The 14946-nt window shown below is 41.5% G+C and overlaps 1 protein-coding gene across 6 annotated transcripts in view; it reads left to right on the top strand.

Annotated features, from left to right (window-relative positions):
• The window catches only part of Spin1 (spindlin 1), an 80286-nt gene that overhangs the window by 25711 nt on the left and 39629 nt on the right, over positions 1-14946 (top strand). For 3 of the 6 annotated variants that reach the window (XM_063227281.1, XM_063227278.1, XM_063227277.1), the window contains exon 2: positions 11912-12121. In XM_063227281.1, the coding sequence (XP_063083351.1) occupies positions 12070-12121 (52 nt within the window). In that variant the 5' untranslated portion in view covers positions 11912-12069. Of the gene's footprint in view, positions 1-2078; positions 2134-8590; positions 8615-11911; positions 12122-14946 lie in introns of those variants that run through there. The other 3 variants (XM_063227279.1, XM_063227280.1, XM_063227282.1) reach the window with 2 other exon arrangements.

Genomic DNA, 14946 nt, shown 5'->3' with positions numbered 1-14946 from the left:
CATGGTAGGCAAGAATTCTGCCCCTCATGTTACGCTGTTGGTCACAGTTCTCAGGTCGGCCTGCCATACCCATGCTGTACCCATGATTCAGGTCAGCTGGGTGTTACAAGTTGGCCATTAGTTAATCTACCACAAAGGTATTTTTGATACACATAGAATGCTGGGTTACGTTTTTTCCCAAGGTGTTGGAAGAAGTTGTCTTTGATAGTGGTGTGTGTGTGTGTGTGTGTGTGTGCGCGCGCGCACGCGCGCTCCCGCTTTAAATTGTGCTTGGTCCTGGGGATTTAGCTCAGCAGCATTAAGTGCCTGCCTTGCAAATGTGCAATCTTAAGTTTGATCCCCAGTACCAAAATAAATTGTGCTTGGAATTCTCAGTGAATCCATGGGGGACCTTTATTACTTTCAGAGGGGTTCAAGACATCATTTCAAGTATTTCTCCTGGCTCTCCCTATTCTGTGGGTTCATTTAAATATATGTTGGACCTTGTCAATCTCTTATTACATCCTTCATTCTGGATGTTTTGATCTCACCTTTCTTTGTTCACTCATTGGATTAATCTGCTGTTATTGCTATTAAATTATTGTATTTTTGACACTTCACTAATATGTAGTTTTTTAAGTTTTCTACCAGTGTTCAATCTTTTATCTCTTTGAACTTAGTAATTATAGCTATTTCGTTTGTTATTAATGAAAAATAAGCTTTATTACATTAGGTAATAAATACAAAGATACAAACAGTTGTAGTCATTGTCTTCTGGATGTCTTGGTCACCTTACAATAAACACAGAACCAAAATCTATAGTCTTGCTATGAAACTGCCCAGAGTCCTTCTTAGGCCAAGTGGGTTCTCTTTCTTCTGTGTTTAGGACTTTGCATTTTTAGAACTGACTTTAAAGCACTAAAAATCATGCAGCAGCGGAACCACTGCTAGGTCAGGCACACTACTGGATGCGCAGAACTGAGTCCTCAGGATGGCAGGGTTTACCACAAGGAGCAAGAAACAATTGGGAAGGTGTAAATATTATTCAGGAGAGATGATTAAAGAAAGGCACTGGGATCTTGAGTGCAAATAACAGTTTGCTGTAAAATTATGTCACATGCCCCTTTAAAATCTGTGCTTAAACAAAACCAAACCTGGGGTTGTCCTTCTACGTAAGATGCAGACCTAAATTCCCTGTGAAATCATTTCTCATTCTTTGAGACTGTAGGTGCAGAGCGTAGCAGCCTCGGCAGGGGGTGGGGGGAACTAAGCTGGTAACACTTGGAAAACCAGTTTCTCTGGACAGTTTGTGATTGTGCCTCTCCTCCTGTGCGCCTCTTTGCTGGGCACTCCCAGAGCAGCCCACGCGCCGGATGAGGCCTCACTTTCACCTCTCCCGTGTCACTCTCCTTGCATGCTATATAGGGTCTGACCTCCTTCCCCAGTTCCTTGCTGGTTGACAGCAGCTTTACAAATTTGTACCCGAGCACCTGGCTGTTCCAGTTCCTGCCCAGTTCCACTTGGTAGCTGGTGGTACTGGGAGGAGGTAGCCCTGCTGGCAGAAGGCGAGTGGACATTTCCAGTGGCATTGAGGGCAGTGACAGGCATGGTTGAGGCCAATTTCCACTTGTACACCATTCCTTCAGATGCTGTGTGACAGAGGCCTTGCATCCCAGTTCCCTTCTGAGCACTGCACACTTTTGGCTGCTAGTGGGTTGGGCCACCACTTCCAGCTGTTGCACGTTTCATTTAATAATTGTATTTATTGGAACTGAGAGTGTAACTCAGTGGTAGACCACTTGGCTAGCACTTGGCTACCACTACCTAGGAAACTCCATGTATATATAAAATGTATTCACTGTTTTCCCAGCTTAAAGTATGATTTTGCAGCTCTAATCCTGAGAGCTCAAGGTTTTTGTTGTTACTTATGATTTATTGTTGTTTCTTATTTATTGTTTCTACTGGGCTTTCTTTTTCTTTTTTTCTCTTTCGTTTGTGGACTTCATTTGTGTGCACAACTAGTTGATTACATTTTAGATGTTGCCTGAATAATTTGGGGCCTAGAATGATATTCCCATCCTTGTGCTTGCTTCTGCCAGGCACCTGAAGGATTGGGCAATCTGGGATCTTCCTAGTTCAGTTGCCGGGATAAAGGTGAGTTGAGATTGTGCTATGCTTCTTAAAGAGCCTAGATATTCCCCACTTCCCTTGGCTACTAAGTGCAGCAGGCGGATCCTAGCAGAGTGAAGTGGGTTAACCAGCACCCACCCATGCACCCCTGTACCCCACACCCATGTCTTGGTAGCCTTTTTGGTTTACCAGTCTTTGTCAGCTACCCACACTGAACTATTGGCTTTGCACCTGCCCATGGCCGTGTGGCAGTTAACTCTCAGGATAAAAATGGTTCCAACTGCATGGTTTCTCCCTAGGTTCTGCCTCTGCAGTGCTGTGTACTTTCAAGTTCTTTGATGTCCCAAACATATTTCATGTATGTTCAACTTATCATGAAGTTTTCATTGGCACATGAAAGTTATGCAAAAGAATCCTCTTTGGCTCTTGACACAACTCTACCAGTTTTTGATGGCTTCCTTTTCAATGACAGGATGTTGCCAGTTCCTTGTATATTTCCTTCCCAGACCTGAGATTAGCTACAGTATTTCCCTGAGAAACTCTTGATTCCTGATAGTTTTTCCTAGGGGATCTATTTAAGTTTTATTTGTGTAGGCATCAGGTGCATGTGCTAAACTCCCAGCCTGTTATTACCAGGAGTTGGCTATTCTTTACGCTGATACCTGCATATCACCCTTGCAAGCCTGTTGAAGGCCAAGGACTATTCTATTGCTTGTTCCTGGTTTTAGGCTCAGGTGGTTATGCGATGGGCCTTTTGTCAATCCGAGAAAACCCAGTGATGCCTGTTCAGGATGTTTCTGAGTACAATATACAGGCTTACAGGGGAAACCATTTATAATTAAAGTAATAAAGTACTATGTTGTGTGATGTACCGTAGCTACTTTGTTAATATAAAAACAAGACATGTTGATTCACATTTAAACGAAAAGCTTCAGATGTGTATTTGGAAAATAAGGCATTGTGTGTTTTAGTCCTTAGCCACCATGGTAAAAGAAAAGTTACTGTTGTAAAGCAAAGAATTTGGCTTGTGTTTTTTCTAACTTTTTCTTTTTCGTTTTTATCGGTACCAGGGATTAAACTCACGACTGCCTGCTTGTAAGGCAGGCACTTACGCTGCTGAGCTAAATCCCCAGCCCTCGTTTTTTCTAACTCTTAGATAGTACCTCCGTTTCCTTTCTTCCTTCCCTTATTTATTTACTTATTTATTCATTTATTTTTGTTTTTTGAGACAAGGTCTCAATGTGTACTTCAGGCTGGCTGTGAACTTACTCTAGCCAGGCTGACCATTAGCTCACAGTGATCCTCGTGTCTGAGTCTCCTAAGTGCTGGGGTTACAGACTTGTGCCACCACATCCATGTCTCTGTGTCTTTTTAGACTTTCTGAGAAGTCTTTTCTTTGACACAGGGTAAACCCTCAGTTGGTAGTAGAGGAACTCTTGAGAGGCAAGCCATGAGATCAGAAAGTTGGAGCTCCGAGGCCTTGACAATGGCCCAGTGTCTAGGGAGAGGTGCTAGAGACTGAGGCCAAGCTCCGACCAGTAAATCACTGTGGATGCAATGAAATCACCAATACAAACTCTGGACATACAGGCCCAGAGAGCTTTCCTGGCTTTCCCTACTCGGCAAGATGCAGTCATGCAGATGAGCAAGAAAGGTGATCTGGCCCAGTGTCATGGATCTTGTGTGGTGCATCCCTTTGATTGCTATCCTTTTCTGACTTAAGATGTGAAACCCCACCAGATTGTACCTAGTGTTGGAAGTGAAGTCAGTCTTTTGGCAACCCTAACTGGGCAATTAGACGAGTCCTACACTACAAACACACTTGTCTATAATGTTCCCATTGCTCCAGTTTGCTGATGTGAAAGATAGTAAGTCACAGGTCACATTTTGGAGACAGTACCTTGTCATTAATTTTTGTGCTACCCTATCCTTTTAGGCACAATTTTTAAAACAGGAAGTTTATTTCAGTGATGCTACATAATAGCTTGTGTGATCTTGACCAAGTTACTGTAATTCTGTACTGCTGCTGTTTTAATTTCCAAAATGACATGTTAATAGTACATGCCTTCCTCATGGTGGTTGTGAGGAGGATATGAATTGGTACACTGGAAGCACTTGAAACAGTGTAATGTTCAATAAACATTTTTATGGTAAGAATTTGAGCATTTGGTGATTGCCTTTGAGAATATTGTTTTTTGGGGAAAGGAAGCCAGCCTGAGGGTCGAACCTAGAATTAACTCTCCCATGGAACCGTAGCCTCAGCCTCATTCATTCATTCACTGCTGTATTGGGGATTGAACTCATGGCGTTCACACCAAGCCATATCGTTTGGCCTTTTAATTTTTATTTATTTATTTGTGGTACCAGGGATTGAACTCATGACCTTGTGCTTGCCAGACAAGCGCTTATGCCACTAGCTAAATCCCCTCTTGGTGCCTTTTAAATTTTAAGACAGGATCTTGCTAAACTGCTCAGGCTGGAATTGAATTTGTGACCCTATTGCCTCAGCCTCCCAGAGTGCTGGAGTTATGGCCTGCACTACCATGCCTGACTCTCAGGCCTTTTTACTTTTATTTTGAGATAAGCTCTTGCTAAATTGCCCAGACCAGACTTGAATTTATGGTCCTTCTGCCTCGTTCTCCCAGGTCGCTGAGATTACAGGTATATGCTGTTATGCCTCACTCCCCAGTCTTTTTTTTCCTCCAGGGTAGGACATTAGGGAGGAGCCCAGGGCCTTTGCACTCAGCTGTATCATTATGCTTTGCCTTTTTTTTTTCTTTTTGAGACAAGGTCACACTAAGTCCCAGAGTTGGCCTAGGCTGGGCTTGAGATTCTATCTCAGCCACACAGCATACTGAGATTCACAGTTTTTTTTATTATGAAACTTCGTGGACTGTAGCATCATTTTAAAGGATAGTATTAGTGAATATTATTATGCTCTTCATGTAGATGACCATATTTTGCCATAATTCTTTTTATTCATGTATTTTATTGTGCATGTATCATTTTCTTCCCTTGAGTCATTTGACAGTCACTTGTAGATAATCATGAGTCCACCTCTACAAATGTTTCAGTGTGAGAGTAAGTATATTCTCATGTGCAGCTGGTAGCGTTTGCCTTTAAAGTTTAATGATAATTCCATAGTATATAGTATTTAGTCCATATTTAAGTTCCCTCAGTTGTCTTTTTTTTTTTTTGTACTAGGGATTGATTTAAAGACCTCACACTTGGCAGGCAGGCACTTGTGCCACTGAGCTAAACCCTGGTCCTCAGTTGTCTTAACTGACCCTCCCCTACAGCACCTCTTAGGGGTTCCTTGCCATGTTTAATTAGGGTTCTTTAGCCTCTTTCTTGTAATCTAGAACATATGTTTATCTCTTCTTGTGACATGGACTTTTTGAAGAGTATGGTTGATAAATTTAGGTCCAAAGGCTTAATTAAAAACATTCTGTTATTTTTAGGTCCCATCTTGCTTGTTACTTAAGCATTCTTTCTTTTGATTTTTTTAGTACCCTGTTTCGTCAGAGCAATATGGCGGTGTTTGTGTTGAAGGACATGTGAAGTAACAGTGTGATGGATCTTGGGTGCATTGGCCCTGGGTTGTCTTCTTTGTTTGAGGGCCTTTGTGACAGTTTATGAGTGTATCTCCTTTGCTAACTCTTTTGGTGGCAAGGAACAGCAGTGTCAGGCAATCCCAAAGTACCCTTCTTTCCTTTTTTTTTAAAAAACAGTAACTAAGCCCTCAAATCGGTATCTACTCTGCAACCTGGAGCAGATTTGTGCTCTCCCTGATTCTTCTTGATCTATAACAAGAGTGCCCTTTACTGAGTAACAGGCACACTCAGCCACTGGCCAACACACCGTTTCATGGGGAGACCTTGTTTGTTGTTTCCACCACGTTTGAGACCATGTAACCCTCCTGTTTCTCACCTGGAGTGTTACCTGCACCTTCTGTGGCCGCATGCTTCTCATAGAAGGTACAGAGTTGTATGCATTGTCCACCTAAGTGAGCTTCTGGCCGCCAATACCTGGGAAGGAGATGTTTAGCTCCATCTTGAAGCTGCCTACTGCCATCGAGGTGCCATTAAAAAATTGCCCCACCCTTTGCTTAGGTCTCTCTTGACTAAAGTTTAAGTGAAATGTTTCTGACAGTATTTTGTAAATGACAAGGTGCTTTGTGTCACATCAGGAAGTGGATAAAATTATTGTAATCCCAATATTGAAATTTCTTTTCCCGTCCTTCCTCACAGTTTAGGACGTTTATATTTGTAATCTCATTGAAACATTATTGGAATCCCGACAAGTTAATACCAGTTTATCAACTCCAGTGCAGTCCAGGGCAAGAGTAAAGACACTAAGACATACTCATAGCTACAGGCAGCCAAGGGGCCCTAGTGAGGATTCACAGGACAAAGGCCTTGCTTGATCTAGGGCCTCACCCAGAATTTATTAACTCATGAAAAAGGCAGTGGCTGTGAGAATGGTGGGAATTACATGAGTCTGAGCTAAGTCTGGCTAGGAGTCCAGAAAGACTAACCTGCATAACTCGGTTGAGGTGGCATTTAAATGTTTAGGGGGCTGTTGCTGCAGTTTCTGATAGGTAAGCTTTTGTGCCCTGGGAAGTCATAATAGCCTCTCATGTTGAGGCTCAAATCCAGTTGACTTTCCTGGAGCTATGGGGCTCTGCCATCCACTGGGCTCAACAGTTTATAGGGAGGGGAGGAAAAGAGGGGAGGAAACAGGAAACTGTCCACCAGCTTCAAAGATTGCACATCAGCACCTCAGCCAGCCCTGTTTGCATTGCTTAGAGCCAGTTGAAAGGAGAAAGAAACAGCTTAACCAGCTCTGTACACATCAGTACATGGAGACAGGACCCATTTACCTAATGCAAAGGTGCTTGCTGTGCATTTAGGGAGAGCCATCCAAATGGTCTCCTACATAAAGTGAGTTTCTTTCCCTGTTCAGGGTGCTGAGTTGTTTAACCTCCTGGTAATGAAGGGCCAGCCTTTCCGTTGTAAAGGAGAGGTTTCCCCTGACTCATAAGCAGATAACCTGTTCTATAGCAGCCCCTCACGTTGGTTTTGCATTACTGAATGCAGGTGGTTGGTGTCTCTCCCTTTTCCAGCCTTTCTGTCCTGAACCCAGGACCTCTGCCATTGAGCTATACACCCTCCAATCCCAGGTCCTTCTTTTTCATAGCCTTGTGCTTAAGCTCCTCAGGACACCGTTTCTTATAACAGTTGAGAAAAAAAAAAAACAAAACTGGTATCACTTGTAGAAACAAGGAAATTTTGTTGTTAGCATTTAAAATCTTTTTAAAATTTCCCTTATTATTCGTATTTACTGAATTAACTAGTTAAATAGAACAAGTTAATTAGGTGTGGTGGTATAGGCCTATAATCCCAGGCTGGAAGGCTGAGGCAGGAGATTCACTGCAAGTTTGAGACAAGCCTGAAATACACAGGGAGATCTTATCTCAAAACTCCCCCACCAAAAAAGTGCCATGGCAGCTTGTTTTCTTCTACCAACTTTCGCTTTAACTACTTCCTAAGTTTGTTAGCAAAAACGAATGCACCTTGAGGACATTCTTAAGTGAAATAAACTGGACACACCTGAGTAAACACTGCATTGTTTCTCTGGTATGAGAAACTGAAAGTGTAAATAAGGACCAAAATGTGTAATAGTTGTTGTGAAATAGGAAGAAAATAGGATGGGGGAGAGGGAGAGGAAGAGCTGGGTCGAGTAGTGTGTGCTTGTAACCTCAGCATTTGGGAGGCTGAGGCAGGAGGAGCAACCCAGGATCAAGGTCAGCCTGGGCTACATATAGTGAATTCAAGGTCAGTCTGAACTACCCAAGACTCTGTCTTGCAAAAGAAAACTCTGAAATGGGGGATTGTGGTTTTAAGCAAGAGAGATGCTTAAAATAGGTTCTGTAGGTGACTAAAAGGTCTAGACCTTACTGGAAAATTAGGTGGCTCAACTACCCTAGGTAGTTGTTGTGGTTGATACACTGTGTTAGCTTGAGAAGTCTGGGAGCTTCACTAAGTGACTCAGCAGCTCTCCAGCCTGGGGTGTAGAGGACAAGTAGTTACTGTTCTAAGATGTTGTTCCTTGTGTCAACTTGAGAAGTTTAGAAGGTTAAGGAAGTGACTCAGCAGGGGCCAGGGTCCTCACTTTGTAAACACCCTCAACCTGTGCAAGAGGAGGGCAGGAGTGCCACACCCCACCCCCAGGGTGGCCTACGTGCAGTGAAGGGCAAATGAAGAAGACCGATGCCTTGGAGGAGCTCCCTGTTGGCCTTCATCGTGGAAGTGGTCTCCAGGACTGTTGGGCTTCTGCCAGGGACTCTTCAGTGTTCCGTCACAGACCCTTCGGCCGCCTGACACGGAGACACAGACTTGCACAGGACACTGCAGTGAGCTCCAGCCCTTGGGCTGGACCATTCAACTTCTAGTGTGCAGACCCACTCTGCACGCTCCCTCGCCCGACTTTGTGGCTGACCATTGTAAGCCAATCTTGTAATTTCTTTTTTTTTCAACATTTTTTAAAGAGCAAAACAGAAAAAAGGGTAGAAATGATAAAGAATTTTTTTTAAATGAAGAACTCCGCACCAGTTGATATATTACATCTTGTCATCTTCGAAGTAGTTGTGTATCTTGTGTTTTATCTGTTTCTGTAGTAAACCCTGACTGATACAGTAGTTTAAGGCAAGGATGTCTAAGAGCCCAGGAACAGGAGTTGAAAAGATTGGATGTACATTTGTTGGGGTTGGCAAGAGTACTGATGGTTATCTTGGGAAAGGAAGTAAACCAGTAAATGTGTGCAGATGACTGGAAGATTAGAAGACTGTGGGAAAGAGATAGCTGTTAGTCCTGGTACAGGGCGTGGTTGGGGAGGTTCAGTGATGGAGAAGCTGAGTGAGGATGGCAGTGAGGCATGGAGGCCTCAGCTGTGGAGGGAGCTGTTAGTGGGGAGAGAGCTTAGCCAAGGGAGTGCAGGTTCTGCTGTGGAGTGAGGTCAGTGAGTGAGGGGAGGCCTTCCTCTGCCTGGTCTGGCTGATAGGACAGTAGAGCTCTTGGTGAGACTGCCTGACACTGGAGACCTTGCAGGGAGCCTTAGCCTCAGAATGGGTCCTTGTGCTTTCTGCAGTATGCTACTTATTGCCAATAGACATGTTATATAGATGACTGACTTGTTTATTTTCTGTCCTGCATTCTGAACTTCCAAAAGTAAGCACTTAGTGAATACTTGTTGGATGAACTAATTATAAAATCATTGCCTTTGGGGGGTGACAGCATCTCACTATGTAGTTTAGGCTGGCCTTGAGCTCACAGTGTAACCCAGGCTGGCCTCAGGCTCGAGCAGCCCTGCCACCTTCTGCAGCCAAAAACCATTGAATTTTAATCTGTGTTCTTTGACTTGTTTGTATAGTTAATTTTTTTGATGTTGATGGTTAGGATTTTACTGTGTTGGCTTAGCTGGCCTCCAACTCCAGGTGATCCTGTCTCCTCAACTCCCAAGTCACTGGGATCACAGGCACATTTATGAAATATCTTAGTTATTTTAATAATTTTGTTATATTTTAGTAACTAGATAATTAAGCATTTTTGAAATTTTTAATCTGTGAACAATGAACATAAGTTACAAAGGTTAATTTAGGAGAGCTAAATGTCATCAGAGAAATTTGTAGAGGATTTTTTCATGTTTTATGAGAAAATGTATGAAAATGTTTCACTCTGTGGACTATAAATTCCTGGAATCAAATTTGATTTCAATGACAAAGCTGTTTGCACAGTATGACTGAATATCTATGTGGATGAGGAAGTTTGAATTCTTCCAAAGTTATTAGACTAATTTTTGGAAGCAGAAACAGACTAGCAGAGTTATTGGGCATGATTATTTCTCCTGCTCAGGACTGCTGGCCACTCACTGTTTTTTAAGTGGTGGTGGGGAGACCAGGTATCAAACCCAAAACCTTGAGTTTGCCAGGCAGGCGCTTATGCCACTGAGCTAAATCCCTGGCTGCAGGCCACTCATCTTCTGCCCAGCTGTGCTACCCAGCTGTGTTGCAGTGACCATGAGCCTTTGCTACCCATCCCATGTTCTGGTTCTTTGTGTCCCACCAAGATGGATCTTACCAGTCTTAACTAAACCTTCTTTTTTCTTTTTGTACTGGAAGTTGAACTTAGGACGTTGTGCTTGCCAAGCAGGCGCTGTGCTACAGAGCTTTTATCCCCAGCCAACTAACTTTTCTGAAATCCCTTCACCTGCCCTTTTTTGATTTCTAGTAGCAAATACATTAGAATAAGAGTATTTACATTTGGAACGTGCAGTCCTGGGCTTCTGCTTTTTTTCTTTCCCCTCTTTATTAGTACACACTTGTCATACATATTGAGTGCCTTCATCATAGGAAATTTGTTCCTATACGTAATATATCTTAATTCTTTTTTACCTGTTCACTTCCTTCTCTTCAACCCTTCCCTCCCCTCCATTTACACAAGCCTTGTTTCCATTTTTCCCCTTACATTCTTTTTCCTCCCTCCCTCCCTCATTCCCCTTCCAGTTTTCTTCCTGCTTCCCCATGTCTATCCTCCACTAAGCCCCTTATTTACCCCTTCAGTTTCTCACACTAGAAAAGCAATGCAGCTTTTAAACGTGTGTGTTTGGTTTATTTCACTTAAGATTATAGTCTTGAGGTGCATCCATTTTCATACAGATGCCTCAAGTGTATCCTTCTTTATGATAAAGCAATACTGCCTTGTACATAAAGACCGCATTTTCTTTATGCATTCATCATGTGGCGGGCATGCAGGATGTTTCCAAGCTTCAGCTGTTATGAACTGTGCTGCTGTAAACATGAGCGTGCATATATCACTGTGGTATGGTGGTTTTAGAGTGAGATGAAATCTCTGTTGTTTTAATTTGTATTTCTGAAATGATCAGTGATATTAAATGTATTTTCATATATTTATTTGCTGTTTGTACTTGATCTGAGAAATGTCTATTCATTTCAGGTGCCCATTTTTGGACTGGGCCTTTAAGTTTGGGGGTCTGATTTTTTTTTTTTTTTTTTTTTTTTTTTTTTTTTTTTTTTGAGTTCTTTAATAGATGTTAGTCCTTTGAGGAGTAGCTGGTAAAAACTTTTTCCCATATTAGGGATGATCGGTTAACTCTTGTTGGTTTCTTTTGCCGTGTAAAAAGCTTTTTAAGACGACACGATTCCAGTTGTTGATTCTTTATAATAATTCTGTGTGATGAGGTTTTTATTCATAAAGTCTTTGCCTGCCTCTGTGTCTTATCCATTCTGTCTTCCAGCAGATTTAGTTTTTGTTTTTAGATCTTTGATCCACTTTAGTGTAGTACATACATAGATATGGGTCTAGGTTTAAGCTTTTGCACGTGGTACATGTGGAAAGCCAGTTTTCCCAGTGCTGTTTGTTAAAGAGGCTATTTTCCAGTGCAGGTGTTTGGCCCCTTTATTAAAAACAGTGTGGCTGAGTGTGCTTTGGAGTGTTTCTGCTTCGTCCCTTCTATTACACTGATTGATGGGTCTGGTTTTTTTGTCACTACCATGCAGTTTTCATCATGGTAGCTTTATGGTATAACTTCAGACTGGGCAGTGTGATGCCCCCTGCCCAGGCTTCTTTATGGTCTGACATGCCATCTCTTTTTTTTTCCCTTTTAGCATTTCCCTTTTTAGCATTTTAGCTAAGATTTGTGTTTTAAGTTCTAGTCAGTGGTGTACTGAAAGGCATTTTGTTATTTGGATGCTCTAGCAATGAACTATTTCACTATTTTACAGAGTGCTTGTGGTTCCACATGGTTTTGCTGAGCTTGTAAAAGAGACATTTGGATGGTGGATTAACGAGAACACTGACGTTCTGTGGAGAGTGTCGAATTGGAGAATACTGAATTTTCACCCTAGTCCAGCAGCTCTGCTGCTCACATAAATACAGATGAATGAAGACCCCATTCGGAAAGTCACCTGGCCAGCGGTCCCGAGCTGATGCAGGTAAGCAGTGCGGGTCAGCACACGCTTTAGTGGAATAAGCTTTTTCCCTACTGGGATCAAACTCAGGACCTTTGCATTGAGTTACATCCATAGGCCTTTTTAATTTTTGTAACAGGGTTTTTCCAAGTTACCTAGGCTGCCGTTGGAATCCTTCTGCATCTTAGCTTCTCAGGTAGCTGGAACAGACAGGGTGTGTACCCACCCCCAGCAATTACAGTAAACTCTGTAAAACAAGTGTAAAGTTGAGGAGTATGTTTACAGGTTTCTAGGGATCTGCTGTTCTTGAAGCTTTGTGATTTATAGTCTGTTATGCACGTAAGATGTTTGAAACAACAGCTTTAGTTTCTTGAAATGGAGAGATTACACTGAATTTTTTTCTATATAACCTGAGAAGTAATAGATATCTAGTAGATTTAGCAACAAAATTGTAAATACCTGTCTTAGGAGGACTACAGTAAAATCAGTTATTTCACATGTGCATCTGAACTTTGAAAAATGTCTGATAAAATATTAAGATTCTTTAATAAATGAACTTGAGAATTCTGCTGGCAACGTTTTTAATGTTTCAAAGTCTTTTTTACGTGATTTACAATAATTTCTATAGTATTATGGTATTCTTTGTACAATAGGCATGAGGTGAGGTCGAAAGTTCAAGCTCTTGAGTTCTGCCTTGGGTTTTCTGGTGACCATCAGTTTCCTTTTTTTTTCTCTTTGTAGAGAGGGTCTTTCTATGCAGTTCAGGCTGGCCTTGAGCTCACTTTGTAGCCCAGGCTGGTCTCTAACTCGCAATGATCCTCCTGCCTCAGCCTCCCAAGTGCTGGGATTACAGGCGTGAGCCACCGTGCCTGGCTATCATTTTTGTTTTGAGAGGCACAGAAAGGTTTTATTAGGTACAGTCGTATTCTTAATGTACAGAAGACACACATTCTAGGAGCTACATGTCTGGAAAAGAAAAGGGATAGCAGAAGTATATTTGGCAATGTAACAGTGCTGTGTCCTGTTTTAGGAACATTGCTGATGTGGTATCTTCATCAGTATTTTGGTTTTTTTTTTTTTTTTTTTGGGGGGGGGGGCTATTTTTTGGTACCAGGAATTGAACTGACGATTTTATGCTTGCCAGGCAGGCGCTTGTACCACTGAGCTAAATCCCCAGCCCCTTCATCAGTATTCTTAATGAATTTTTTTCATTCTTCCTTTTAACAGAAAGCAGTGTTCTTGTTGCTTTTAAATTTTTGTGTCAGTAACTGATACATCCATTTGTAAGTAAAATTCATTCAGTAGCAGGTTAATTGTTCTCATGCAACAAAAAGCCAGGTAGGCATTTCAGAGTTGGTGAGGTGGCTCAGCAGACCTGAGTGTCTAGGTCCTGTGCTGGAACGGGTCGTAGGGTCTTAAATAACTGGGCTTCCTTGGGTTTCTCTCATCTTTCGTGAACAGGCCTTTGAGCAGCTAGACTTACTACACAAAGGCATCTGGAGCTCAGGGAACTTACGTAGGGTCCCTTCTGCAACATTCTGTTCCTTGAGGCCTTCTCTGAAGCCACCGAAGTTCACAGGTGGGAACACAGACCCTATGCTTTGTAGAAAGAGGAGGTGTGTCAGGGTTTGTGGTCATTTGTTGAAACCTCTACAGGTGGACTGGTTAGGGAGCTTCCAGTGCCCACCACAGTCACCATATTTGATACTGACAAAGAGTGGGAGTCATCATTCAAACTTCGATTAAAATTTTATACTCTGTTTATGACTTCCACTGGAGATTCCTAGTTTGAAAATAACTAGGGTTTATCTGTGTAATTACATTGGGGTTTAATTGGTTACTAGTGTTATAGTTTTTGTCTGACAAAAGACACAGTAATACGTACTGTTTTGTTTGTTTCTTTTGTTTGTTTTTTTTTTTTCGTAGCTGGGTTGGTGATTAAACTCAGGTCCTTAAGCAGTGCCACACTGAACCAGTCCAGCACATATGGTTACATGATAAAGTTGTTTTTTCATGTTTTTTCCCATTGTCACCTGTCTGCCAACGATTGCAGTTATTTCTCCTTTTTATATACACATGAGGATTTGTAGGTATAGGAAGTGGTAATAGTAGATAATTTACGAATCTGATAACCATGTTTTAAAAATACTCTTGCCATTATGTCTGTGTTTTTCTTTTAGAAAACATGACTCAGTTTTTATCATTAAAATTTGTAGATGAAGATGTCAAGTTGTAATAACAGGTTTAAAATTTTAAAAGAGATAATATGGATTCTGAATTTTACTTTTGAAATTTGAAAAAAGTAAGAATATGCACCTTTGTCTTGGCCTACCATATTAGATGTTTAATACTGACTTCTCTTGAGGAATTTGGCTCTTTACAATGACCTCTTCCTTTCCACTAGCCTGCTAATACAATGTTGGCTATAAAAATGTAAAACAAGCTGGGCGTGAAGGCACATGCCTATAATCCCAGCACTAGGAAGGCTGAGGCAGGAGAATATCTGCAAATTAAAGGCCAACCTGGGCTACAAAGTGAGTTTACGGCCTATCTGAACTGCATAGTGAGACCTTTCCTTTTAAAAAAAAGGAAAGGAAAAAAAATAAAAACCTTGTTGAATCAAATAATGTAGTGTAGTTACTGTATTTGGTGCAGTGTTTTGTTTCTCCTGGAGTTAGGTTGATTTTTGTTTTATGTGCTTAAATATCTTAGAAATTTGAAGTCTTAAAACATTCCAATAACTTTGTAAAGCTCATCCTAATTTCCTGCACAAATGTGATAATCTAGTTCATATTTTTGTTTGTCTTTTTATATATTCATTTTCTTTTTTTATTTTTTAATTTTTTTAA

This window comes from Cavia porcellus, unplaced genomic scaffold, assembly GCF_034190915.1.
Source record: "Cavia porcellus strain 051 isolate PalLab524CR breed Dunkin Hartley unplaced genomic scaffold, mCavPor4.1 scaffold_17, whole genome shotgun sequence".
NCBI lineage: Eukaryota > Metazoa > Chordata > Mammalia > Rodentia > Caviidae > Cavia > Cavia porcellus.
Note: the sequence above shows the minus strand (reverse complement) of the source record. Positions and strands in the feature narration are given on the sequence as shown.